Source organism: Idiotropiscis lumnitzeri, chromosome 16, assembly GCF_059441095.1.
Source record: "Idiotropiscis lumnitzeri isolate Australia: NSW breed Sydney's pygmy pipehorse chromosome 16, RoL_Ilum_1.0, whole genome shotgun sequence".
Taxonomy (NCBI): domain Eukaryota; kingdom Metazoa; phylum Chordata; class Actinopteri; order Syngnathiformes; family Syngnathidae; genus Idiotropiscis; species Idiotropiscis lumnitzeri.
The window spans coordinates 11,468,229-11,495,151 of record NC_142406.1 but is presented as its reverse complement, the minus strand read 5'-3'; the positions used below and the strand labels follow the sequence as shown (position 1 = coordinate 11,495,151).

General features: G+C 42.9%; 1 protein-coding gene across 1 annotated transcript in view; it reads right to left on the bottom strand.

Annotated features, from left to right (window-relative positions):
• csmd3b (CUB and Sushi multiple domains 3b) overlaps window positions 1-26,923 on the bottom strand; it is a 203,645-nt gene that overhangs the window by 37,264 nt on the left and 139,458 nt on the right. The window contains 27 exon segments of the mRNA XM_088318195.1: window positions 230-334; window positions 1,307-1,403; window positions 2,164-2,288; window positions 2,915-3,118; window positions 3,253-3,348; window positions 3,452-3,565; window positions 6,799-6,915; window positions 6,993-7,068; window positions 7,208-7,326; window positions 7,402-7,589; window positions 7,787-7,925; window positions 7,991-8,182; window positions 8,268-8,470; window positions 8,545-8,671; window positions 10,123-10,314; window positions 10,912-11,068; window positions 11,146-11,214; window positions 11,304-11,404; window positions 14,462-14,650; window positions 17,495-17,710; window positions 17,793-17,909; window positions 20,949-21,137; window positions 21,249-21,436; window positions 22,337-22,475; window positions 23,890-24,084; window positions 25,014-25,340; window positions 25,515-25,697. Coding sequence (XP_088174321.1) covers window positions 230-334; window positions 1,307-1,403; window positions 2,164-2,288; window positions 2,915-3,118; window positions 3,253-3,348; window positions 3,452-3,565; window positions 6,799-6,915; window positions 6,993-7,068; window positions 7,208-7,326; window positions 7,402-7,589; window positions 7,787-7,925; window positions 7,991-8,182; window positions 8,268-8,470; window positions 8,545-8,671; window positions 10,123-10,314; window positions 10,912-11,068; window positions 11,146-11,214; window positions 11,304-11,404; window positions 14,462-14,650; window positions 17,495-17,710; window positions 17,793-17,909; window positions 20,949-21,137; window positions 21,249-21,436; window positions 22,337-22,475; window positions 23,890-24,084; window positions 25,014-25,340; window positions 25,515-25,697 — 4,164 coding nt within the window.

Sequence of the window (26,923 nt, the reverse complement as noted above, 5' to 3'; positions counted from 1 at the left end):
GAATAAGATTCAAAGACAAATAGACATCCTAAGTCCTGCATTTTACAAGAAACAAAACAGTGGACGGGATACCTTCCTTTCCCTCTCCATTACCTCACTCAGGCATCATCGTGCTCATCGAGCAACAAATTGCGATTGACTTATGAGGCTCCGACTGTCGAAATATTATCTGGTAGGGGCACTGCCACCTGTGCCCCTTTATGCAGTCTCCACTTTGATGTGCTGATACCTGTATATTCCAGGTGAAAGCCGGCGGCAGAGACGCTGATGTCGGAGCTAAAGCTGAGGTAGAGGTTGTTGGACGTGCTGTTGAGCAGCGGTGGAATGGTGGTACCTTTAAAAAAAAACAAAAAACAGAGAGAGAGAGAGAGAGAGAGAGAGAGAGAGAGACAGAGACAGAGACAGAGACAGAGACAGAGACAGAGACAGAGACAGAGAGAGAGAGAGAGAGAGAGAGAGAGAGAGACAGAGAGACAGAGAGACAGAGAGAGAGAGAGAGAGAGAGAGAGAGAGAGAGAGAGAGAGAGAGAGAGAGAGAGAGAGACACCTGGTTACACTGATGACCATCTGACAGCAAAAACAACAAAGACGTTTCCCCTCCTTTGGAAGGAGATGCAACAGTATTACTATATTGATTTTTTTTTTTCGAGGCCTATATTTTATTTGAAAGCAGAAATGTTGGCCTGACCTAGTTGCAAAGTAAGAAAACATCTAAAGCCAAGCTGTCACAGTTCACCGTGTTTCTGCCTCGTGACGTCTTTTCATGTGACGGAACGCTAACCTCCGTTAAGCTACTCTAGTGCTAAAATAAAATGGCACATCGATGTTAATATTCCTCTGTGATGTTTTTTTTTTTTTTCAACGACGGTGAATGTTAGTGCCTCCCTGTTTTTTTTTTTTTGTTGTTGTCTCTATTGTTGAAGTGGGCTGATGGATGTGATTGGCTGGCGCGATTGAGGGGAATTAATTAGTCTCCCTGCTGTTCCTTTTCCCATTCCACAGAAAAGCTCATTTATTATCATGACAGAACATTATAAATATATAAAGATATTTTTTTTCCTTCCTCAATGAATAATGGATGACGCAGCATAATTAACAGTGTGAGTTTTACGATAAATAATGAGTATTTTGAAACGATTTCTTAGCTGGCCAGATAAGAAACTGTCGAAGACCATTTTTGAAATTTAAGGCAGGACGAAAATGAAAACACGATACATGATTAGCATTTCCGAAGAAGAAAAAAGGTTTTTATTGATTTAAATGAAAAACAAACAACTTCTTCCAAAAAGTTGCAAAAACGTCTTACCGGAGTAGCTTCCCAGCCTTGGCGCATGGTTGTCGGCGCCATCGTAGAAATCTAAAGAGTCCCAATTGTGCTCCGTGGCGAAACTCACGACTTGAACCTGAACAGAGAGACATTGGTCACGTGAAGGTCACAATTTTATGAGAAAAGCCATCATTTTTGAAACAAGAGAGAATATTTACATTTACATTTATTTTATTTTTACCAGAAAAAAACTATTTCAAAAAAGTCTCAAATCACAAATGAGTGTAAAATTGTCACGACAATATGAGAAAAATATAATATTGAGAGACAAATATGTACTTTTACAGGAATATAATGAAATACAATGTAATTAATTTAATTAAATTAAATTAACTGACAAAACGCATCATTGTGTGTTAATGAACATGCATTTTTTTATGAAGAAAACTTCATGAGAAAAGAAACTTGTTTAGAATGCAGTTTCAATTTCATAAGAAAATGCATATCCAATACTTCTGCAAAAAAGTGCACATTTTATGAGGATTGAATACAAGTTTAGAAAACAAACACTCTTTACACTTTACTAAACCGAGACCAAAAAAATCAGCTGAATAATGTAGTGCAATTTGTGTCTGCCCAACGCAAACTCTCCTGTTTTGTCAAGCGTGACGGGCATAGTTATCTCCGCAATGTCTCCAGAGTGCCTCCGCTTGCCACTCAATCAGTTGTTATCTCTTTAGCATGAGATGATATCGGCTCGTGTCGGGATGCTCCTTCGGTTGATAACCGTCCGTCCGTCCGTCCATCTGTCCGTCAACCCAGCTAACAATCTCTTATCTTCTCCCGGTGTCCCTGCTTGCTCAGCTTTTATGTCAATGATACGGAAGGTCACTTACCTGAATTCCGGCGCCTTCAGGGACCGACACCTTCCATACGCAGTTCTGGTTGTTGTCGTACGGTTCCGGGTAGCCGGGCGACAGGATGGTGCCGTGACGGGAGCTCAACACACCCCCGCAGGGAACTGTCAGGGAGGGGCGAAAAAAGTGTACCGGTATTGCTATTACAATATTTCAAAGGCAAAAAGTAATACAATGAACAACACATAGCCTAATTGGCGTGGGACAGCATTGTTAGCATAGCGTGCTAACATTAGTACTATATTTTGGTTGACAGGCTAACAGTTAGCTTCGCATTGACAAATGACAAATCTTAGCTTATCTGTTTTCTTGCTATTCATTTGTTAATTTCATCTGAAAATAATTAAAAATTTGTTAGTAAAAAAAAAAAAAAATTAATAACAGAAGCAACAAGCAAACCTCGATAAGCCGCAGGCTAAGGTTTGCAAGATAATGCTGAGCTAGCTTGTTTGTTTGCAATTAGTTCCATATTTAGATGGCCAGTTTGTTCGTACGTTTGGTGACAGCGAGCTCAAAACACTATTCCTTCTCTTATTTTACTTTGACAGAATTAAGACATACCTTTAAAATAACACTGTTGGTCCTATCTGATAAAAGTAGTAATTTTACGCGATTAAAGTCATCAATATGAAATTTCATGTAACAAGTCAACATTTTTCAATAATGATGGCGTAATTACGAAGTCCATTACGAAGAAATCACGAAGCATTTTATTGGGAGGCTTAGTTACCGATACATGTGGGCAAGCTGTCGTTCCACTGCGCCAGGTTGTCGGGCACACTCTCGCATCGTATGGCAGTGGAGCCATGCAGCACGTAGCCGGGGTTGCACTCGAACTGGACCAGGGAGCCCACGGCAAAGTCGTTGCCCAGGCGATGGCCGAAGCGCGGCTCCGGGACCGAGCTGCACTGTGTGGAGCTTGTCCGCGGCACGGCTGAAGACAAAGACAAGGAGACAACGTTACTTTTTGATATATTCTATAATCAAAAGTGAATATAACGATAAAAACACATTAGAATGTCATTGAAGGGGTGTTTTTTATTTATTTTTTTTTTTTGACGGGCTGACCTTGATAGACAAAGTGGAACCCTTTCGCCGTTTCCGGCCCAACGGTCGTAAACTTAACGGTGATCTGATTGCCCGAACTCAGCGGCAGCGACTCTCCTGGAACGAGATAACATTTCATTTGTTTCCGACGCCAACACCCCCCCTGCCCTCACCACCACAAAGCTTTCATCCATCAGCACACTCATCCATCAGTCCTTACCGGAGTGGGACCCGGAGAGAGATGACAGCAGTGTGCTCTGCTGAGTGGGCCCGTCGTAGATCTCCACCACATCGTTTAGAGACGTCTGGAAAAGCACAAACTGTCCGAAGAGGACTGAAAGAGGGATGATGGCGAAAGGGTGAGGCAAAAGAGAAGATAATCACGTTATTATTTGGCCAAATCCAAAGCGATATAATAAACCTGCAAAGTAAAATCCCGCTGGTGCCAACCTTGACGATTACCAAATAAAATAAACACTTTGTCTTCGCCTGAGCAAGCACAGGCAACACACACTTGAGAGATAAATAGATTTTAATGTGGGAAAATCATTTTGCATAACATAGTTTTGCCAGAATTCTACAAGAATGTTAATTTGAAAAAAATCAAATTAATCAAATTAATAATGAAAAAAAAAATCATGTGTAATGACCAAAAAACATAATTAGGTGAATTTGCAAGTAAAAAAAAAAAAAAAAAAAAATCGCAAAAATGCTGCAGGAATTTAAAATTTAACTAACACAAAATCATCACTCTGTCGAAACAAGCCCTAAATTTTGCAATAAAAAAGTAGTCATTCCAAGCAAAAGTTGTAATATTCGGCACAAAGTCTACAGACTATCTGCGGTACCCGTGAATCGAGCATCACAAGCCGCGTTGGCTCAATAGAGCCATCAGGAGGCTTAGTGTCGGTTTTAAAATCAATCTGGGCTACAGGAGCCACTGGCACTTGGTTGTTAATTACCAGCTAACGTCTAAAAGGACAGCGCTTCTTCTCCGCCTTGGTGTATGATGAAAGGTGCCGCAGTGGAATGGGAATTACACCCAGGACTCCCGTATAATACCTGGAAAATCTACCGCTTTATGTGTTACAGTGAGGCTGCGGCGACATCCTTAATGATACTCCAGGAGGTGCGCAAAGACATCGCAAAACTAGTTGGTGTGCAGTCAACCTCTGCAATATGCAGATTTTTAAGCTATCTTTTTTTTTTTTCATTATTATTATCGTATGGAGGCAAGTCTGAATTTAGTTGAATTATATAGTAGCACATTTTCTTTCTTGACAGCGAGAATGTGAGAACGGGCACTAAGGAATACGTCAATGTGTTTTCATACGTTTCGATGGGTTTAAAGCATGTGCGATTGTTAAAATTATGACCTGAAAAAAAAATGGCTAAGACACAGGCTATGCTTTAATGGAGAAGCTTATTTCATGTTTGAATAAAGCTCACAAAGAGGAGGCGTTGAACCATCGGATTCCCTTTTTTGGAAATCGCCAACCAAAACTAATCCTCCAAATGATGGCTTGTTTCCAAATGGGACTTTAAAAAAAAAAAAATGTTGACGTATCACGGGAAATTGACTTTTTAAGTGATTGTATACAAATAATTGAATCTCTGGAGCACCTCGCCATCCATTGTGTTAAATTAAACAACAAATAAACATCCATGTAAAAACGGTGTTAGCTGCTTGTAGTTTTCCTTGTTCATGGAGCCAGAGCCACTTTCAAGGGGAAAAAAAAAAGCGAAGGCCGACTGACCACGCTGTATGTACGAGAGCGGACAAGTCAATGAATTTTCATTTATTTTCAGTGTGGGGCGACATCATTTCAAGGAGTAACCTTCTAGAGCACAAATTGCATGTGTGTGTGATTTCTATTCCCATTTTTTTATTATTTTTATTTTGTATGAGTACAGCAACAACAAAAACAGGCTGCTGCCAGGTGCGGGGGCGGAACAGGCCTTGAATATGCAAGCAGAGAAAATGCTAGCTTCTCTCCGTCAAAAGCGCCGTCACGGAGGCGATGCGACGAACGCCGCTCGCTAAATGGAATGAGACGGGCGACCATTGATGGTCTATGGGAGAGCTGCTATTTATACACGCCGCCGCCGGCCACAATTGGACCTGCGTCTCAAATAATTACTGACTGCAAGTCAGAGCCGGTTAGCTAATATGTTGTCAGACAACATATTGCTAATGATTATGATATATACATCAGCGCCTTGAAGTTCGTGCATCCTGAAAATTGTACAGTCATCCCCTGCATGTTCGTAGTTCATTCTTGCCATTTGCGGGCGAGGCGGACTGAGCGCCGTAGGAAATCCAGGAAATGCAGGAGTAACTAACACCTGCCCAAAGAAGATTAACGACTAATGTATGCCACAAGATGGCAGCAAAGCACTTATTTGTATTAGACAAGGCTATGACCTGACTAAATAAAGCCCTAGCTCCAACGTCAACAAAGTTCCTTGGGACAGCTCCAACGTCAAGATGGACAAGATGGCACCAAAGCAATATTTTTATATTTGACATGAGTATAGCTTGAGATTTAAAAAAATAAATACATAAAAAAATAAAGCATTAAAATAATGGTGGCTGGGTTCCTCTACAAAATCTGCAAATAGGGAGATTTGAATATGCAGGTGTGTTCATAAAGTCATCTATTTGCATCATTTCGACTGAGCTTTTTATGTCAGGGAGGAGCTAAGTTTAGCCAAATGAGCTCAAATCAAAAGCCGGTCTCCTTGAGAGAGTCGGGATTTTTCGCCCTCACCATCTATTGCGGGCACAAAATGGAGTCAAACTTTGACACAATCCCCCATGCAAAAGCCACATGCAGAGGTGCTCACAGCTTTAACTCCAAATATAATTAATCTCAACGGGGACATTTTGTCATGAAACGCCAACCAGGTGCGGCTATGGGGGGAAATGTACAATATGGCAATAATAACAACCACAAGGGATTCCATCCTGGATGTCGATGCGGGGTGTATCCAACAAGTTGGCAGGAGGGCATAAAACAAGGAGCATGCTGGCCCAATTACGAGGAGACGTAATGTTCTAGACGTGGCTCTAATAGAGGAGCCAAAATGGAAGAAAGTGCTGCTACTACTAACAGTCGTGCTGTAAAACAAAAGTCGAGCAGATCAGAGGGAAACCTTCCTCGTCTTTCAGCACTGCTTCACTGATTAACCCTGACCTGGAATGAAATGACTGGACAGCCAGCATCTTTTGATCAGCTATTATATCCCCACGGCTTTTATCCGCGAAGGTTAAAACGTTCAAAGGTTTGATCTGGTGGAGTCTAAAATGGACTCATTAAAATCAGGTTGAAAAGAGGGAGGAAAATTTGTGATCACACAATCAATTAGTGCTACTCACTACAACAACTGAGGCGAGATAAAGTGTGCCATTCTCATTTTGTGCTTTTTTTTTGTTGTTTGCATGAGACTAATATACATTATGTTTACTGAACACTTGAAACAAACAACAATAAATTATCGTAGATAGTAGAATTGAGCAGCTAAACATTAAGTTATGGATACTAAAAGTTAATCTCCAATGCTCACCGAATTCCCGCGGCACAGCAATGGAGTAGACACAGGTTTGTCCCGTGGTGTAGTTTCGCGGGAAGTTTGGAGACAAAACGGTTCCCTCCGATCCCGTGGAGCGACTTCCACAGGGAGCTGGAAACAGAAGTAATACGAGGTAAGGGGAGAAGTTAACTCGAGCAGCGGGACTTAAACAGAACGGGGATTCATACCCTGACAGCTCGGCAGTGCCCTGTTCCATCCGGGCCTGCCGTCATCTCCCATGCTGCAGGTTAGAGTAGAGTAACCCTGAGGAGAAAATAAAGAAACTGAAGGCAACGGATAACCGGTGGATTAGGAGGCTTTCTAAACACCCAAAATGCTTTACAACCAATTTGTCCCAACTGACCGTCATCCCATCAGATTCTCCAACCATCCAATCATGTACCTGCAGAACATATCCAGCCTCGCAGTAGAAGGTCACAGTCGAGCCCAGCTTATAGTCCGATCCCAGTCTGGTCCCATTCAGCACCACTCCCGGGTCAAAGCAGGACTCCCTCAACTTGGCTGGAAGCCAGATGACAAATGAATACTTTCTACTCGACATCCTGCTGAGTACGATCAGCGGTTGGTTGGTTATACCTTTGTATTCCAGGTGAAAGCCGGCGTAGGAGACGGAGCCGTCGCTTCGAAAGGCCAAGTGCATGGTATTGGAGCTGCTCTCGATCCTCTCAGGCAGTTTGCTGTCTTGGAAACTGCCAATCAGAGGGCTGTTGCTGTCCGGACCGTCGTAGATGTACAGGAAGTCGTAGTTTGGCTCAATGTTGAAACTGGACAGGCGGGGATTTAGGAGAGGCGAGCTAAGGTTAGGCTATAATTGTTTGTCGGGGATAAATCTCACAAACTTTGGTGCTCTTTAAACTCTGGAAAAACTTGCACTCTTGCTGTATTTGCACTCTCCAAAGGATCGACATAAAGTACGGCAATAAAACAAAGGATAGGTGAACTTTTGAAGAAAAATCGGTACCTGATGAAAGCGAGCGACAGGACATAATCGGGATTGACGGCGATGAGCCAGTCGCAGTCCTTGGAGTGCGGGTAGGGATGTGGAAAGTTTGGGGACAGGATGAAGCCGCTGGAGCCAGTCAGGTTGCCTCCACAGGGAGCTGAAATACAGATAATCAATCACCGTTTTCCTTGACATTGCCCCTTTGACGGTAGCGATTCTCACCGATGCAGACGGGCGGGCTGGGCTGCCAGTAGTATCTGTTGTCCACTTGTATGCAGGTGATTTTGTCATCCCCCAGGAGCTCGTATCCCGGATCACACTGAAAGGACACCGAATCCCCCGGCTCCCGGCCGTCGCCGCTGCGGGTGCCATTCATCGGCACCCCAGGGTCCCGGCAGGCAGTTGCGACCGAGCCTGCGCAACACGGGTGCATCCGTTTCAACCGGACAGAAATATGCTCCCGATTGGGGACACTCAAAAGGGGAGGGGGATTACTCACTAGAAAACTGAATGGCGAATCCCGACTTGCTGATGTAAAAGTCCGTCTCGAATTGAACAGTGACGATGTTCAGAGTGGAGTGGATGCCCTCGGGCAGCAGTGACCCGCTGAGTTCGGCCAGAGACATTTCATTGGTGGGGGGTCCGTCCCAAACCCGAAGCATGTCGTGGCTGGCCTCAGTGTCAAACGCCAGGAACTGAAGGCTACAGGAAACGCACAAGGTATTCCAAAAAAAATATCCCGCAGGAGTATGTTGTTCACCACGGTTCTTTCTTACCTAACAATGTTTCCAGAGTCCACCTCGATGGTCCAGGTGCACCGCAGGTTGTTGTCATAGGGAAACGGGTATCCGGGAGAAAGAATCCTTCCCGTAGACTCACCCTTGAAACGTCCGCCACACTCGGCTAACACAAACAAATGTCAATTAGGGGATATCAGAATTGAAAAACACCAAAATTGATTCTTCAAGTCTCTCAGAATTATATTACTGTTTATCTTTTAGACGAAAATGTCAACAATCATGAAACAAATAAGGAAACAATTGAGAGGGATGCTAACAATTTAACAAATTTGTCGTCGTCACATCACGAAAATACAAATGAGGTCACGTTTCTCTTGGAAGAAAGCACCACACATTGTATGACAAAATATAAACTGCCCCCCCCTCAATCTTTGTCTCTCTCGCCGTTATATATTTCCACAATTTCCAAGCCATCTCCTCTTTCCCTCTGTGCTTGTCTTCCTATTTCCCGGCGGCATTCCTCCCTCCCCGGAATATATTAGCTTGAATATGAGGAGCAATTTTAAGAGTCCACTCTTTGCTTCAAAAAAAAAAAAAAGCGATAGAAAGTAGTGAATTGAAGGTATTGGGGGTGTTAAAGACAGAAAGGGGTAATAAAAAATAAAAAAAAGCAATATCACATTAAGATGGGAGGCGGGGTTCGCTGTGGTCATAGTATTCGACTGCTAAAAAATAAAGTCATAGAATATCGGCCCTGGGTTTTATGAGCGTTCCATTATTGATAGTGAGGAGGGACGGAGGCTTATTAAGCTGAATTTCAAATCAAGAGCGTTGAAGGCCAGCGGATGAAGGAAGAGAAAAAGCTTCTTTAAACTTTTACGCTTGCTGTTCCGCTTATTGCGGCCATCTGTTTTCGAGGCATTCGCTGCTGTCTTAGCTGTAGCGCCCACTCAGAGAGTTGAACTCGCAACCCAAAATGCAATACCTGATTTTATCCGGGTTCATAGCGTCCACTTAAAAATTCAAACATGAACATTTTCAATTGCATGGATACTGTGATGTGATGTAAAAAAGATACAATCATACTTTAATGGAATATTTCAAAAGCGGACCCTTGGATTGAACAAAGAACCTAATTTACATTCAGGTGGGTCACTTTGCTTTGTTTTTCGAAAAATGCCTTTAGGTCCAACTGAGAATGATTAAAATGTGCTCGTGACCCAGGTCAGAGTGGCTGGGTTTGTCGGAGAAATAATTCTGTTGGAAGAGAGATAAATAAAACCATTATTTTATCGAACTGTATTTTCTTTATCGGAAGGGGAAAAACTGCAAAGAAACAAATGGATCGGCTTCGGGGGAAAATGTTGATAAGATCTCTGGAATGAATCTGCTTTGTGAGAGTGGATGATAATATCCTGGGACAACTGCAAAACCACCTGTAAGTAAAATTCTGCTTCGTACCAATTCCACACATTGGGTCCTGGTGGCCCTGATGCAATTCAAGATGAATAAATGACTCACTGGAAGTAAAAAAAAAAAAAAAAGCCGCAAAGCACAAAATCCATCAGTACCGGAGATTAAGAGCTGCGTCAACAGGTCGCCATGGTAACATACCGATACAGGAAGGAAGAGGGTTATCCCAGGCTCTCCTCTCGCCCGTCATGCACTTGAGCATGGTGGCCCCGTGCAACGTGTAGCCGGGCTCGCATCGGTACGTGATGCTGCTGCCGGAGAAATGTCCTTGGTCGTTGACCTTGAAGCCAAACTGCGGCACGCCCGGGTCCTCGCAGTGAGACAACTCGAAACCTGCAACAAAGCGACGCAGACCGGACTGAGAAAAACAGCACAAGTGTGGCTCACGTACTTACCCATCATATTTTTGAGACCCTCTCATCCGGATTTAATAAACAAGGCGCTGAAACACGAGCATGTATACACCGTTTCTCATTTAATGTTCCGCAGTCTGTCTGAGCTGTTTCCATGGTAATACGTATTAAAGAGATTCCTGTTTATTCGCGTGCAACGACTTCAAGAGCAGGATATGAAGCGGTATATAAATAGTGTTTATCCTTGCGAGACCCCGGCCAGTATCTACGGTGTTACCTTGAAAGATAAGTTGTTATTTGAAATCATGTTTAGGTGGGCAAAAGAGTTGGAACAGATAAACGGATATCCGTCCCTGTAATTTTTCTTACGCAGCAAAACATCTGTCTTTCAGTCCTTAAATGTCCTTTCTCCACTTTCTGCCATTCTTCACCCCAAGTACCCCTCACACCCTCCACCTTCCGAACACGGTCCAATGCCTGTCGTGCAATTTATGAGGCCGCACGACCCCCCCCCCCCCAACCCCCAAGACATGCGGCGGGTCGCAACGGATACGAAAGGAAGCTGCTGTGAACTCACTCGAGTACACCAGTTTGAATCCTTCCCCCGTGGCTTCTGGGTCGCTGTAAAACTCCAGCCACAGGTGATTGGAGGTGGAGATGAGGGTCAGGCCCAGCATGGACGTGCCAGTGAACGCCCCCAGGACATGAGCTGTGTTGTCCTTGCCGTCGTGAATCTGATTTGGAGACCAAAGCGCAGATGGCAAGGTAAGGACAGGTGATTGTTTTGGAGAGTCAAAGATGGAGTTCATACCTTGAGTATGTCTCCCTGAGCCAGGTGGAACGTTCGGGCGGAGATGTTGATGCCTTTCCCGGCTTGAACCTGTTTAGGGACACAGAATTAAGGTAAGTAAAGATCCATGGAGATGAATCGAAAACTAAAAGCTGATTCATAAATTCGCCACTCTTTACCTGAATGCTGTAGATGCACTCGTGGTTGTTGTCGTAGTTCATCGGGTAGTTGGGCGAAAGGAGGATCCCTTCGTTGTTCATGACGGAGGAACCGCACTCAGCTAACGTAGAAAAACAAAATAAAAATGTTCAGTCATGTTTGAAAAGGAAAAAAATATTAGAGTTCAAAAGATTGACTCATTAACATTAGCGGACACACTGGCAATTTCTAACAGCAGATACTGGGACTTTATTTTTTATTTATTTTTTGATATTTTGATATCATCCAAATATAGTTGTATTATTAAAACGCTCACATTTATTATTTTTTTCTTTCCAGATTCTTTAGTAAAGTTTTATGGGGGTGCATCAACCTATGTTTTAAATATGCTTGTACAGTGACCTCAAGTAACCCCTTCCACGTAAGCGATATAAGCGGCAAAAGACTACTTTGGTCTAAATGAAGCACCTTAATTTCGCACAAAGATGCCACCAGATGGCGCCACAACAATAATCTTACTGCTTTGACGTGACCCCAAAATCAGAGAATAGGTGAAAAATCGGCGAATTCCTGACCAGAAATACGCGGGGCTGCATATGACATCATTTTTCAATCCATTTTCCTTTTCCAAGAAAACGCTGATCACCTTTCGCCCCCATAAATGGTTGAACGATCCTAATGTGAATTTGTGCACACCTAATTTAATAAACGGGCTTAAGTGCTGTCTTGTCAGCAATCTACGACCACATTGTGAGAATATGAGACACCCGTGCAATTCCGCTGAGTAAATTACCTCCAGATTCCCACTCTACTGGGATAAGATGCAACCACACACACACACACACACACACACACACACACACATGCCGCCCTGTCTCAGCAAGTCCCATGTTAATGCACCAAGTCCAAAACCCCGCCTCCGTGTCGCTACTGGTCTAATAGTCGTATTACAGCTGTCATATCGTCAATAAATCACATTGCGACCGCTTCCCATTTAGAAAATTACATCTCAGCCCCGCCTCTCTGGCTCCTTCCCTCCTGCTCGCCCTCTTTATGAATAATGCAACTTTAGCCTCACCTATTTCAATCACTCTCACTTTTTTCCCCTTTTCGTTCCCATTTATCCACCACCCCCCTTCCTTCCCAACAAAATAAAAGATAATGTGTGGAAAATTGCAGGGAACAAAAGAGGGGAAAGAAGGAGCCAGTGGAACTTTTAATGCTGTCGAAAAACGCACCACTTCCCTCCGTTTGACCTACTTGGAACGGACAAGCAAGGCAAATCCACAGCATTCTCTTATTTAACCAGCCGCAAAAATAATGGATCCAGTTGATGCTATTCAACTTTACTAAAACGCTCGGGAAAAATCAACAACAAAAAAGAGTGGAAAATTATCAACGCTGCATCAGAGGTGTGATTATTTGACTGTGGCCACGCAGAGATGCAACAGGAACTAAATATAGCAACACAAACGCTGCACGGCGGACGAAAAGCGGCACGCAATGCCGTCACTTTGCATCAGCCATCGCCGCAAACTGCCGCGGCAAAGCACCAACAAAATGACGCTGTTGTCTTTTGGATTTTATGAAACTTTCTGGGAGAATGCTTCATCGATAATAATACAGCGACGAAGGCGAATCATCAAAATTATTATTTTGCAATGACTTTCATTTATATCTGCCATTTCCTCCGTTGATCGTTTATTTAGTGAAACGTTCTTTCATTAGTAATCCCCCATTTCATTGAATTTCTCATCGACCATTTTGCTTTTCGTTGTTGTTCACCAACCAAATATTTTATTTGGGACCATTCTCCAGTTGTTTTATTTTGTTAGTATATGGAATTTTTTGCCATTATGTGATCGAGATATTTTCTTTTTATTATTTGCTTTTTTGTGACTTTTTTTCCCTATCGGAATTTTACTTTGTTATTTTTGCTGTACACTATTTGTGAACATTTTAATTGTATTTCACTATATGGACCATTTTGTGATTTTTTTTTTGTCATTAGCAGCTATTTAGTAAATTCTATTCCATTGATATTAACCATTTTGTGTTTTTTTTTTTTTTTTCAAACATTTTGTGATTTGCTGTTCATTACCATTTTGGGAAATATCCGATTTCAGTTGAAACACGACCGGGCGTAGTTTCAGGTGGCAATGCAAAGTTTTGTCCATATCCATAAGCTTCAAAAAGACAGACATATTCTGTGTGTTTTTTTGTGGTAAACTAGAGCCAATTCAGTAAGATATATGCGTTGTTTAGCGCTTTCACACTTATAAGTTGCAGGTACTTGTTATGTGTAAACACACACTCCCATTATGCTGATCCCTTGTCGAGGCAGGGCCGAGATTTGTATTTTTATTTTTTTTTTAAAGCTTCATCTCCAAGACAGCTTTCCGAGTGTGTGCATTGCCAGAGTATCTTCACTGATCTACAGCCAACATCCGCAGTGTTTGCTCCGAGAGCAAGCGCTGTAATCCCTACCAATAGACATCTCCCTGATTGGGTCCCGAGGTTCAACGCAATTGCGGAATCCGGCCAAAAAAAAAAAAAAAAAAAAAAAAAAGCAAACAGGCTCCGACGCTGCTGCGGAGGCGTACAAAAAGAATCCCGCACATTGGATTCTGTCCAGGAAATCCGTCGAGAACAGACTCTTTTACTTCATTAAAATAGATGTCGAGTGATGTAGAGACGTCTGCTGCACTCGCAAAGTCAAAAGTCTCAACCTTAACGCACTATGAAGAGCATCTTACTTTTTTGTAGGAGCCCATTAAAGCTGCATGTTTTGGTTTGCTCCATGAACTGCCCAAAGCCAAGCGATGTGTGCCTGCAAACGGTCGGCCGCCTCGCACAAATCACACCAAGCTGTAACACGAGTCGTTTTTTTTTTTTCTTTTTCGATTTTACACTAAACGGTGCACTTGCGCTGGTAAGCGCATGGTTGCGGAAAATCGCGCAGTTGAATCAGTTCAATCAAATATAGCGAGCCCTTGTGTGAATGCACCGAGCGTTCAGACTAATGCTAATGCGCTTCAAAATCTTGTCACGCTTAATAGCGGCGCCATGGCTAAGTGGAGTCAGATTATCGAAAAACAAAATTACGCGGCTCGCTTGGAATGAGTGAGCCTTTACCAGCAAATTATGTGATATGGAAAACAAATTTTTAATAACTTACCAACGCATCTCGGCAGCGGCGAGCTCCACATCCTTCGGCCGCCGCCCAGGCAGATCAACTCCGGCGCCCCCTCCAGGCGGTAGCCCATATTGCAGGAGAACGACAGTGTGTCACCGATACCGAAGCTGTAACCGTTTCGACGACCGAAGCGCGGCGTCCCGGGATCCTCGCAAGGCTCCAGCGTGTACTCTGTGGAAAAACACGGAATGGAATTCAGGTTTTTCACAGAGGATTGTCGAAGTAGGTGAAAATGTGAATGCGCCATTAAGAGGCAAGGCCTGATGTGACGTTAATATATTTTTATTATATATGATATATTTCAGATTTCCTAACAGTAGCAGGGATTTCCACAATAGAGAAGTGGAGATCCTCTACACCAATCAAATCTGCCACGTAATGTGTTTGCAGAAAGCTAATCGCAATATCTGGCGGAGGAATACTGTTGAGTAGAATTAAGAAAATATCAGCGAATCGCCATCTGAGAACGTGCGAGCAAAAGGCAAGTCACATGTCTTGTGACACCACAAGTGAGGGGACATTCTGACATTCAGTCGATGCCATCTGGAAGGCAGGACATGTTCCCAGAGAGCAGACAGAAATTCAACAAGAAGAAAGCTTTTATTTTTTATTTTTAAATTAGATTGTGTTAACATACGCTGATTTTCAAAAGTTTTCAAAATGACAACATCAAGCCACATAATTCATGCGTGCGATATTCCAATGTGCTGTGAGAAGTCACTCTGGACCTAATTAGACTGCATTTGGATCGCACTTCTGCAGTTGGCTGGCGACCAGTCAAAGGTGTACCCCGCCTCTCTTCCAAAGTTACCTGGGATAGGCTCCAGTTTACTCACGACCTTAATGACTACAAACAGTGTCGGAAAACGGATGGACGGATCCCACTTCTGTCACCAATCCACGTTTTTGCAACGTGTTTTGGCCTGACGTCTGACGACCAGGTTTTTGGACTTAAAAAACGGAGAATTTGACGGTATAGTCCAACAGGTTTTAAAAATTGAGATTGTAGAGTTAAGCGTGCAGTGCGAGGCTGTGATACCGAGCAGCACTCACTCCGGCTGGTCCTCATGACGACCATTCACGCGACGGGTCGCTTACAAAACTGCATCCCACAGGACATTTTATGTTTGCTCTGCTTTGGTTGCTCTGTCCCAAAGTGGCAGGGTGTTCCACAGGGTGCAATTTCGGGGGCCCTGCTGCTTTCGTTGTATTTGCTCTCGATGGGTTCCATCTTAAGAAAGCATGGTATTTCCTTTTAAAACGACGTAGATAACAGTCAGAACTATATCCCGCTGAGCAAAAAAAGGACACTTTCTCCTTTAGGCCACTTTTATCCAGACTGGAGGCCTGGATGGCACTGAATTTCAATGCACAAAAAAACTGAAGTTCTGGTGTTTGCTCCATGTGGCCCTTGTTCGTCCCAACGTGTTGACTTGGGCCCTCTGGCGTTTTATCCAAAACCAGTCGCGAACTTGGGTTTTAAATGTTGCTTATTTTTTTTTTCATTTTAGGCAGCTGGCTAATGGAAAGAGCCACCTTTATCGTCAGAATTTAGAAACCGTAATCTCATTCCTTCTTTACATCTCACGTGGATTACAGTCGTGCAGTTTTTGAAGTCAGCCAGCCGTCATTCGAACATCTCCAGGTGGTCAAAAATGCTGCTGCTCGCTTGCAGCACATACATCAAATTCTGGCCTTTATGGTTCATTTTAAGATGATTTAAAAAAAAATATTTTATGGCTTTTGACTCCGCAGACTGGATTTTATTTTTTAGTCTTTTATGGTTTTCACTGTTTTTAAGTTATTAATTTACTGTTAACCTTTCCTTGTTTTTCTGTCTGCTTTTCCCTCCAAGTACAGCACTTTGATTGATTTTTTTTTTGAAAGTGATATAAATAAAGATGAGTTGAGTTAAGTTTGCTTTTGTTGCTTGGTTTTCATCCCTAAACTAATGACTTTCTCAAACGGTCCTCATGTTGATTTAGTTGATTCAGAGCCGATAAATAGTTTCACACGGACCTAAATCTTCCTCTCCCTGGAGGTTGCAGTTCGTATGGACTCGTATGGTCTCCAAAATTTAAATGGATCACTCTCTAATAAGACATCTGGCCATGTGTACTGCCAGACTCTCCAATCAGCCATCCCTTTTGTTTCCTTTGTATATTTTAAATCCATCTACGGACTTTCATTTTTTTCCTCAACTGCGAGCCAAAGTTTTAACATATTTGGGTTGCCATATCGCATCCAAGTCGCTTATGATGCATAGCTTGCTTGAAGGCACTCTGAGTCAGACCTCTATTTTTCTGAAATGATGTTTTACCTCCAACACGGGCTCGCAACAGCAGGATAAGCAGCTGTGTTGCGGCGAGGAAGTGTATTTTTAGCTCTCAGTAGCTGTGTCCCATTGTAAAATGTTTTTTTTTTTTTAATCAACCATAAAGGCCGCTGTGGGCTATTCAATTGTATCATTCGGATTCCATGATGCATTTTTCCTGGAAGTCCTACAAAGTGTTAACTTTGAATCAATCCACAATGATTTTCTGCGAAAGTACCGAATGGCGTACGTATGATACGTACCAGGCTTCAGCGGGTAACCCCCGCCATTCAAACGCCAGAAGTTGGGTCATTAGGATTCTTTTGAGGCGTCACACTCTGTGCTATCAAGTACTGCCTTTCTTTGGCTCCATGATTGAATTTTATTCTGTACCGGTACTTTTCTTTTGTTGCTTCTTTCTGTCTGGCAAAAAGCTCGATATAAAGGCAGCTACTTTGTGGCATTTTCATTTCGCATTTGTGGCATTTTCATTTGTGCTGTGAGAGATCATTAGTTAAGTGGTGGGAAAAGTCTCTAATTTCCTTTCATTGTTCCGAATATCACTCGTCTTTATTCATCCTGAAATTTCATCCAAATCCACAAATCCCCAACGGCAGCAAGCTACGGATGACTTGACATACTTTAGCGAGAGATTCGTACAATGCAAAAGCGCTGAAACGGAATCGAGAGAGATACTTTACCGGTGAACGTTATGTTGAAGCCCTCGTAGGAAATGGAGAAGTCCGAGATGAATCGTAATTGGGCTTTGAAGTTGCCATAGAGACCGGCGTTGATGTTGCTAGGCAACTCATTGCCGGTCAAGCGAGCCAGGGGTTGGAGGAAACTTCCGTTCTCCGTGACCAGCAAGTAGTCATGCTGGTCCTCCAGGTGGAACGAGTTGAACTGAAACTGGACGCCTGTCGGCCGCACGGAGACACGACCGTAAAGTTTTCGGTTTTGTGTTGTCTGTGGCGTATGCAAAACACTTTTGACTCTTGCCTTTGCCGTGGCTGACTTCCACCGTCCAGGTGCAGTTGAGAGATGACGGGTAGCTGTCGGGGTAGCCGGGACTCAGGATGGTGCCCCAGGGGCCTCGGATGTCACCGCCACACAGAGCTGCACATATGCGAGACACATGCACGAGTTGCCGCATATTTATTGATAAGACAGCTGGCATACGCCACATTTTCATGGGTAAAGGATGTTTATTTACTCAACTATAAATGCGATGAGGAATCTATTGGGACAAGGCCTTTATTTTAATTACTGACATGAAAGAACATATGGAAACTTAATTTGGGCTGTGGCACATTGAACTACGGAAAGTTTCCGAGTGGTGTGATACATATAAAAAAGAAGTTGCATTTTTAAGAAAAGTGCAAGGCTCAGAAACGGGAAATGTAAAAAAAATTAAATAAATGACTAAAAATGAGACAAATAGCAGAACGAAAAGTTCACTCGGCGCATAACACAAATATTTTCATTATTTATGATATTTACTACAAGTGTAGTCGTATATTTCCGATCTACTGTGAAATAAATACCGTAGTCAAGTACAAATAGCTGGAAAATGTGTAGGGTAACAATGCAGTTGTTACATGTCATTACTGGTTATAAGCCATTTTATGTCGACTTCAAGGCAAAGTGATTTTATTTATGAATTTTATGAGGCAGTATGACCCCCAGGTGACCTCACGGGCATTGAGCCACGCACATTGTTATGCATTGAGTGGCGCTCCTGAGTTGAAACGAGGGTAGGGGCTTCCGAAAAAAATGTGTTGCTCACATTATGCATACTAATGCGGCATATGGGCCGCGGCTCCATTGCGCCTCGCTCCAGTTGCTCCGTCTTACAGTCGGACAAGTCGCCTCATCATTGCCGTCGCAATAAAGCCCCAGCGGAAATACCATTAGCCTCAAAAACTGCAATGCCGGCAGAGAAGTTTGGCCGCCATCTCAGCTGCGCCATAAGGTCGGGAAGTAGTGGTTGCAAGAAGGACCTTGTGGAGGGTCATAGACTATCAAAGCCATACGGATGGGAGAGGCGCAAACAATCGGACCAGGATATTGAAAACGCGCTCAGACTGCAAGAAAGCCGCAGCGTCTACCGACTCAATCCAGTATTTTTTTTTTTCTGTTTAAAAATATCAAGTTGGAGCTGGTTGTGAGGATGAGTCCAGTTGCGCAAAAAAGGCACAGACTCGACACTTGTGCTCCGACACTAGCTCACACGCGCGCATTGCACTGGAACATTACTTATTTATACTTTGCTGCCAGAAAGCTCTGAATATTGAATGCCGAGCTGGGTAAGAAATTTGGATTCTGATTGTCTTCTGTTTTTTTTTTTTCTTTTTCTTTTCCCGCCGGTTGGGCTTCAATATCTGCTGTCACTTACGATGTCTGTCCTCACTTTCTTTTCTCGGTCGAAAAAAAACAACCAAAAAAAACAAACTTCAATGTCGCATTAGCGTCACATCGAGACAAAGAGTCTTATTGCATCAATCAGCTTGCACGGAACGTGCGAGGGAGCTTTAAAGACATGCTTTTCAAACAAGGCTTCAGGAATTTGCCTGATTTTTAGTCATTACAACAGAAAAAAAAAAAAAACGTGTTTGTGACAACTCTAGTTTTCTATTGTTTGCAATTGTATTCAAAATTGCCCTATTTTCAAGAATTTTCTTTTCAGATTCAACACAAAATTTTTCCTGCCATTGGGGTCTGCCTATTTTGAAATTCTTAGAAATTTTCTGCGTGTGCGAATCCGCGCACTATATTTAAAATTGCAGTGAAAAAAATGTACACTAACGTGTAATATAGAAACACTAAACAATTCCTCATTTTTCCTGAGCTGGTAGCGATTAACTCATTCAATCCATAAAACATACATTTATGTTTTCAAAAATGTAGTCCCCGCCTCCCAAAGACGTATTTATACGTCTTAGTCTTTTTTTTGTTTTGTTTTTTTGTGTCATAGCTCCGTGTTTTTATAGCATTAGAACACATTCTGTTGGCCTCGCAAAATCAGTCAAAATACAGAAAAACGCTGGAATTGAGGGGTTTCCTCTCGTGAAAATTTCTGGGATTAATTGAGTTAATATCGGAGCTCAATGTAGAAAGACACTGAAATTGGACTCACGGTGCATAGAAACTTAGGAGTGGTGCGACACAAACTTTGCAACTTTACTATGGGTGCCAAGCAGCACTATATTAAAATTTTACTAGAGGTGCGGCACATAAAAAAAAAAATGTGAAAAATCATTAGAGCTTCGCCACAATGAAACATATTACTGGAAATGTTTACTCGAGTGCAGCACGTAATAAAAAAAAAAACATTGGACATTAATTAGAAGTGTGAAAACACAATGAAGCACATTAAATGCTTACTAAGGGTGCTCGATGGAGAAACGTAATGAAGGCTTACGCAGAGTATGCGGCAGAGAAACTTAGATTAAGTTTGGTTGTGGTGCAAGACAGAAACATTAAAAGCGTATTGGTGGTCAGAGCAAAGAAAAGTTGAGAGGTTTTCATTTCAATAGAATAGGGGTGCGACATAAAAATATTATTTTGGGGTCTGAAACGTATGAACACTGAAAGTTTACTTCAGCTGTGATGCGCAGAATCACAAAGTTTACCGAAGTGCGGGGAGAACGAACCGAAAATTAACTCGGTGTGGAACGTAGCAATATATTGACAATGTATTCATGACGTGCTTGAAACATTAAATGCTACAAGGAGATGGACACAAAAGCTTATAAGATTCGTGTTACGTGCGGAAACGGAACGTTTGCTAACTCCGTCTTGTAGAGACATATTGAAACTTTACGACACAGATGTGACGCTTAGAAACAGTGAAAGTTTATTGGGTGTGCGGCGTGCAGAAGTATTGAAAGTTTACCGAGGTGTGCGACAAAGAAACCGGATGAAAGTGAACTCGTTTACACGTTATGCAAAGTTTACGAGGGTCGCGGCGCATCAAATCATCATGAAAATGAACTTGGGAGTGCGGCGTGTTGTACAGGTTGCGTATCAAACTTCAAATGTCTCTACGTGTGTGTTTGTTTGCCTCAGCTTCCAAGATGATTAAAAGAAACTAATTCTGTTGATATATTCACGCTCGACAACTTCTTGTACTGGAAGCGTTGTTTTGTTCCTTACCGTCGCAAGTGGGCAAAGCGTGGCTCCACCAGTGGTTCTTCTCGCACACCAGGGGCTCCTCGTGGCTCAGCCTGTAGCCCGAATCGCAGCCGAACGACACTGTGGACCCGATGGAGAAGTCCTGACCATAGCGGATCCCGTTGACGGGGATGCCGGGGTCCAGGCACGAGTAGCTGTCCACCGTAACGCCTGGAACACAAAATAAATCCTGGGACACAGATGTCACACGCCGCCTAACCGAGCCACGCATCTTAAACGCACACATTTAACACGAATACTACACTGTATTTCCACACGTACTCTCATATAAAATCTTGAAGCCGGCATTGGAGCGGCTGTTGTCGGTGGTGAAGAGCAGGTAGAGGAAGTTGGTGCTGCTAAACAGGAACTGCGGCACCTGGGTGCCGTTGAAGGAGCCCACCAGCGGAGACAGGAGGTTGGGGCCGTCGTGGATCTCCAGGAAGTCGTAACCCAGTTCTGTCTGAAATCTGCGGGGAAAGATTTAGAGTGGCGCCATGGACTTTTGACAAGGGTATTTGGGTATATGCGATTTTCACGCAATTATTTGCATCACATTAAAGAGGAGTAGAGCAACACGGTGTGCTCGTGGTTAGCACAGCGACCTGGCGATGTCATATAGAATTTAAGTCATAACTTAGCCCGAGGGCCATCAAAATTAAAGCGTTAACTCAAAATAAATTTTTTTTAAAAATTAATGCGATTAAATGAACTCAGTTAACTCAGTTTTATTTTTTTCAAACACTAATTTACATAATTTAGAAAGCCAAATTCCAAATTAGCTGTACATCTTTAGCACATGATCTCAGAACAAAACATCTTTCTTAAGTTACCACGGAGCCTTGCAAACCAACACTGTTGGAGTGTGGTGCTTACAACTAAATACATTTTGAGAATTGTTTCTAAAAAATATTTCTGTGAAGATGACTCAGTTTAGATCATATTGAAGGATCACACACTTCATGTTTGGTGATTTTACAATAATTAAAATATATTATTCAAGTAAATTCCTGATAAAAGCCTCAGAAAAAATAGTAGCCAAAAAAAATGTGATTAATCGCAATTAATTACAATTTTTTATTTTCTTTTTGCTTTTAAATAGTTTAAAAATGTAATTGCTTGACAGCACTAATTATTAGAAGCAAATATTTAATTTGTGGACCAGTGAAGTGAAAAGGGATCCCTCCCAGAATACTTACAGTGTGGGCCACGGCACAGTTGTGAGTCGGGGGCCACATTGGTTTAAGGTATAATAAGGCAACTTTTAAACTAAAGATTATTGTCATCAATATTTACTGTTTTCAAAGGAGCACATTGTTTTCGTTGATTGATGGTAAGGTTCATACACAGAAGTGTTTTACGCCACCCACCTGTCAAAGGTGACTTTGATGGATCGCCCGGGTTCTGATTCGATCACCCACTCGCAGCTGAGGGAATCTTTATAATAACCGGGCCACCCCGGGGACAGAATCACTCCATTGGGAGCCGAATAGTGTCCACCGCATGGAGCTGGAAGGGGAAAAGGGACAATGGCCATGAATTGTGAGGTCATCCCAGCCGCCAGCCGACATGCTCCCAACTGTTAGACGCCACAGTGGAAAGAAAGAAGCTCATTCTGATCCCTCCGGTGCTGGACAGATTTCCACGCAGCCTCTCCTGGATTTGAACAGAACAACCCACCCACCCGAGTGGCAGCGAGGCAGCAGATGGATAGTGGCGGAGTTGCTTTGTTTCGTAACACTAACTCATGCTGGGGGAGCGCATGACGGATGGACCCAATCTGACTAAAGCCCAAATCCAAATATCCATCTCGGCGTCGCCCGCAGCTAGCGACTTCACCCAAACTGCTCGCTTTGCAGCCTCACATTTTCAAATCAGTTATGCAATTGAGGAAGACACACAAACGTACTCAGTTAAAAGGCAAACACAAACTGGACATTAGTCAGCAACACGGAACGCTCATATTCAATGACTACAATACATTAGTTTAAGTGCTGGCAAAAAAAAAAAAAAATTCTTTACAAGAATATCTTCAATGAAGTCCCACAAGTCGAAAGGCGGCATTCTGGTTAATATTGCGTTGGTGGAATATGAGTTAAGCAGAAAAATCCATCCTGTTTTTGTACATATCAGCGAGCGGCCATTTTGTCACTGTCGACTTAAAATGACATCACAGAGGCTCAGGGCTCAGGTAAGGACCAATCATGGCGCAGCTTCAGAGAGCAGGTGAGCTGGGAAAATGCTTTGACATTGATTTTATTTGCAATAGTCCACATTTATGCAGTATAGGTTTTTACTATTTTTCGGACAGCTTTAGATCAGGCCAAAATAGCTGCCAGGAAACCCTTCACAAGCCGCAAAAACAAAAAAATAGCTCCATCAAAATTCCATGCAGTTATCATTGTTAAATAAATGAAAATAAATCAAAAAACGAATCAAGCAACCTAAAAAAAAAATACTAATTAGAGTGCATTTTGTATGAAATCCTAAAAAAAAAGGCATTTTAATAATAGATACTCACATCTGTTAGATCATGCAAAATGGAACACTTCTTAAACCTCATGACAATTGCTACATTTTGCCATGAATCATAAATAAAGGATGTGTTATATATATATATATATATATATATATATACAGTATACAATTCAAACATGAATTTTTTTCAAATTTATTTTCATTTAAATTAATCTTTCAAACCTATAATTATTATTTGTTTGTTGCTGGCTAAAGAACTTCACATGGCGTCAGTCAAAGTCGACCTCTGTGTAGGCGTCCACAAACATATGGAAACAGGAGTTCAGAACACTCAGAAGCTCACGTCCCTTTCCAATTAATATTTTTTTAAATAGCTGTCCATTTTCGCCCTGAGTTGATGAGAAAAACTCTCTTAAGGGCAAGCAATTCTAAGTCAACATTTTACCTTCACATTTGGGGATGGGCCCGCTCCACATGACCTTTCCTCTCTCCAGCTGGCAGGAGATGGTCTCGGTTCCTTGGGTTTTGATAAAGCCATCTTCGCACACCACGGAAATGGAGCTGCCCAGCTGGAAGCTGTCTCCGAAGCGCCGGGCGTTGATTGGAATGCCAGGGTCCGGGCACTCGTTGTGACCGAAAGCTTTAGGGGTGAAAAGTTATAAGAGGACACGGATAGTTATTGGACTGTGGTCTGGAATGTAATTAAATCGTATAAAATTCATATTTTACAGGCATCTTCACTTTGATTAAATTCGGCTTCATGACTCGGAAGCGTTGGCCTTGAAAAATATGTCCCCTTGTAATCTGTCTGTTCCATATTCCAGCTATCGTCCTTTTTAGGATTTTGCTCAGATGCCTACTCGCTTTGCTCGGGTGGACTCCAGCAAAGCAAATCGGGCCGCTGATAAAATTCATGCAAGCGTGCCCGCCTTAGGGCATATGGTCCACTTCATCGTATTACAAGCCGGTCCAGTCCCGAATCTGAAACAGTCCCGAAAAGGCGAAGAAAATGACGAGTGCAGCGGCCGGAAATAATCAAATGCTACACTCATGTTTCTAAGCTGAAAGTAGACGAAACAACATCACATCAGAGCCATGACAGCCAGAAAGTTACTCGTGGCAGTTTCTCATATTTTTGTGCTGAGAACAGAGAGTAGAAATCAACAGTTTTTGACATATTACAGAACAGTTACTCCACAAAAACAAAAACTAGGCTGTAAAGTTTGGGTCATGCTTTTCAGTTATTTTACTTTTTGGACCTGGTTTGGCAGCTTCTGATTTTAATTAGATTTAGTTTCAATGCCCTGTGGTTATCTTTGCAAAGGTAATAAAAACTTGCCTCCCTCTGTGTAATCAAAGACGGACTGCCAATGATGGATTGGAGTTGTATCCAGAACCCACCAGCAAGCAAACAAACAATTGATACCCGCCTCAAAAGGTCCCACAATATAGCAGCAAACTGATATGATCATAAAGCATCAACACCATCCGTCCAGAATTGAAATCATTAGCAGCAGGTCGGTTCAATGTAATACACATTTTTAAAAAGGGAGAAGAACCATGACATACTACTATAGGTGATGTTAAAGCCTCTCCCCGACATGGAGTGGTCCGCTTGGAACTCCAGCCTCAACGTGTTGGTGTTGGACGTCATGTGCGAGGGACTCTCGGCGCCCGAGAACCTGCCGACGACGGCGGCGTCGCCCGTCTCTCCGTCCTTCACCGTGAGCGCGTCGTAGGGCGCCTCCAGGTCGAAATCATTGAAGGCCAAGTGGATACGTGAGCCCGGCTCCGACTGGATGAGCCAGACGCAGTTCATGTTGTTGCCGTAGCCTTCCGGGTAGTCGGGCGAGAGGACGGTTCCAGAAGGAGCTGTGAAGTTGGACATGCAGGGGACTTTGCGGAGGTGAGGTGGGGAAGACACAAAGCAGCTTCCTGTTAAATATTCATATCCACATCATTGCCGGTCGTCATCTGCCCCAGGCCGTGGTAAACTCCGTCACCATGGCGACTGGACAGAGTGAATGTTATCAGCATTGCAGCAGACGGCAAGAGTTGCGGAATACTCACAAATGCATATAGGGATGTTCGCCGACCACTGGTTGTTGTCCTGGCAGGAGATGCTTTTCTCCCCGATCAGTTCGAACCCAAACTGGCACTCAAACCGCAGGATGCCGCCATTCAGGAAGCTGTCGCCTTCCCTTATTCCATAGAGAGGCGTCCCGGGATCACCGCAGCTCTCTTTGTCTATTTCTGCAGAGATTGTTGACATTCTTGAATTACAACCACTTAGTGTTTCAATTTTGAGAGGGCACATATTGTGGAAATTGAATCTGAAAATGTGATCCAACTGTAATCGGATCCGTTGGGTTAACAGACCGATTTTCTCCGTCAGCAACGTGGGTGAAGATCCAGAGCCACTTTCGAGTGACTGTACGACACGTGACCACGGAGAAGCACGAGTGAAAATGCTACTGTCGTCTTTAGGGGCACTTGTTTCTTTTCACACTGAAGTAGACAACGCTCTATTCAAGGTTTTTTTCCCCAGTCGCCATGGTAACAAAAGCGAGAGTCAGGATTGGCAGCAGTATATGCAGGGAGGTACAGTCTCACAGCCCCCTTGAAATTATTAATTTCAGCAGGACAAAAGTGTCTGTAAAAAGGTTGGTATAATTGTCGACCCTCTGGGTTTTTAGCCCAAAATATCTGGAAACAGTTTGAAACGGTGAACGGGAGATACATACTGCATGTCTCCTTTAAAAATCTTTTGGGACATCGCTGTGGGAGTCACACACAAACACAAACAAACCAGTGGGGAGAAGAGAAGGGTTGAGGCGTTTGTGGATTTTGCTCCTCTCAGGTGACCTGCTCAAAGAAGCCCAAAAAAAAACAAAAAACAATAACCTAAAGGATCTGCCGCCCCGTCACTTTTTCTTTTTAACGAGGTGGCACACCTCACATTCGTGAAGACGCGGTGTTGGGATAGCGCTTTGAGTGTGACTCACAGTTAGTCGCCTTTCGCACAGGTAAGCGATCAGGCCGCTTGTTAAAAACAGTGCGCGTTGGTGTGCGAAACGTAACCTCTGCCAGGAATAACACTTCTTTTGAGTTAAAAAAAAAAAAGGAGACACCTAAATGGACATGATCAAGGAGTGAGAAAAAAATGCAATGTTGGTGCCAAAAGCAACATAGACCAAAGTCATTGCTAAATCCAATAAAGCGGACGATACAGGCTCCATAAAAACGGAGCAGATTTTCGTCATTTTCTTGTTAACTCCTCAACTAATGTATGGGGGCAAATTTATAATGCTGGCTAGGAGCACTCGTCAAATTGTTTGTAGACTATGAAGCAATCACAACATGAGATACATTTGCTGGGGGATTGGCTTACTCTCAGGATCTGAGAGAGTTGTCATGGGGGGAAAGAAATGAAAAACATACAATTGTTGAAATGGATCAGAGGAAGAAGGAAGCCCAAA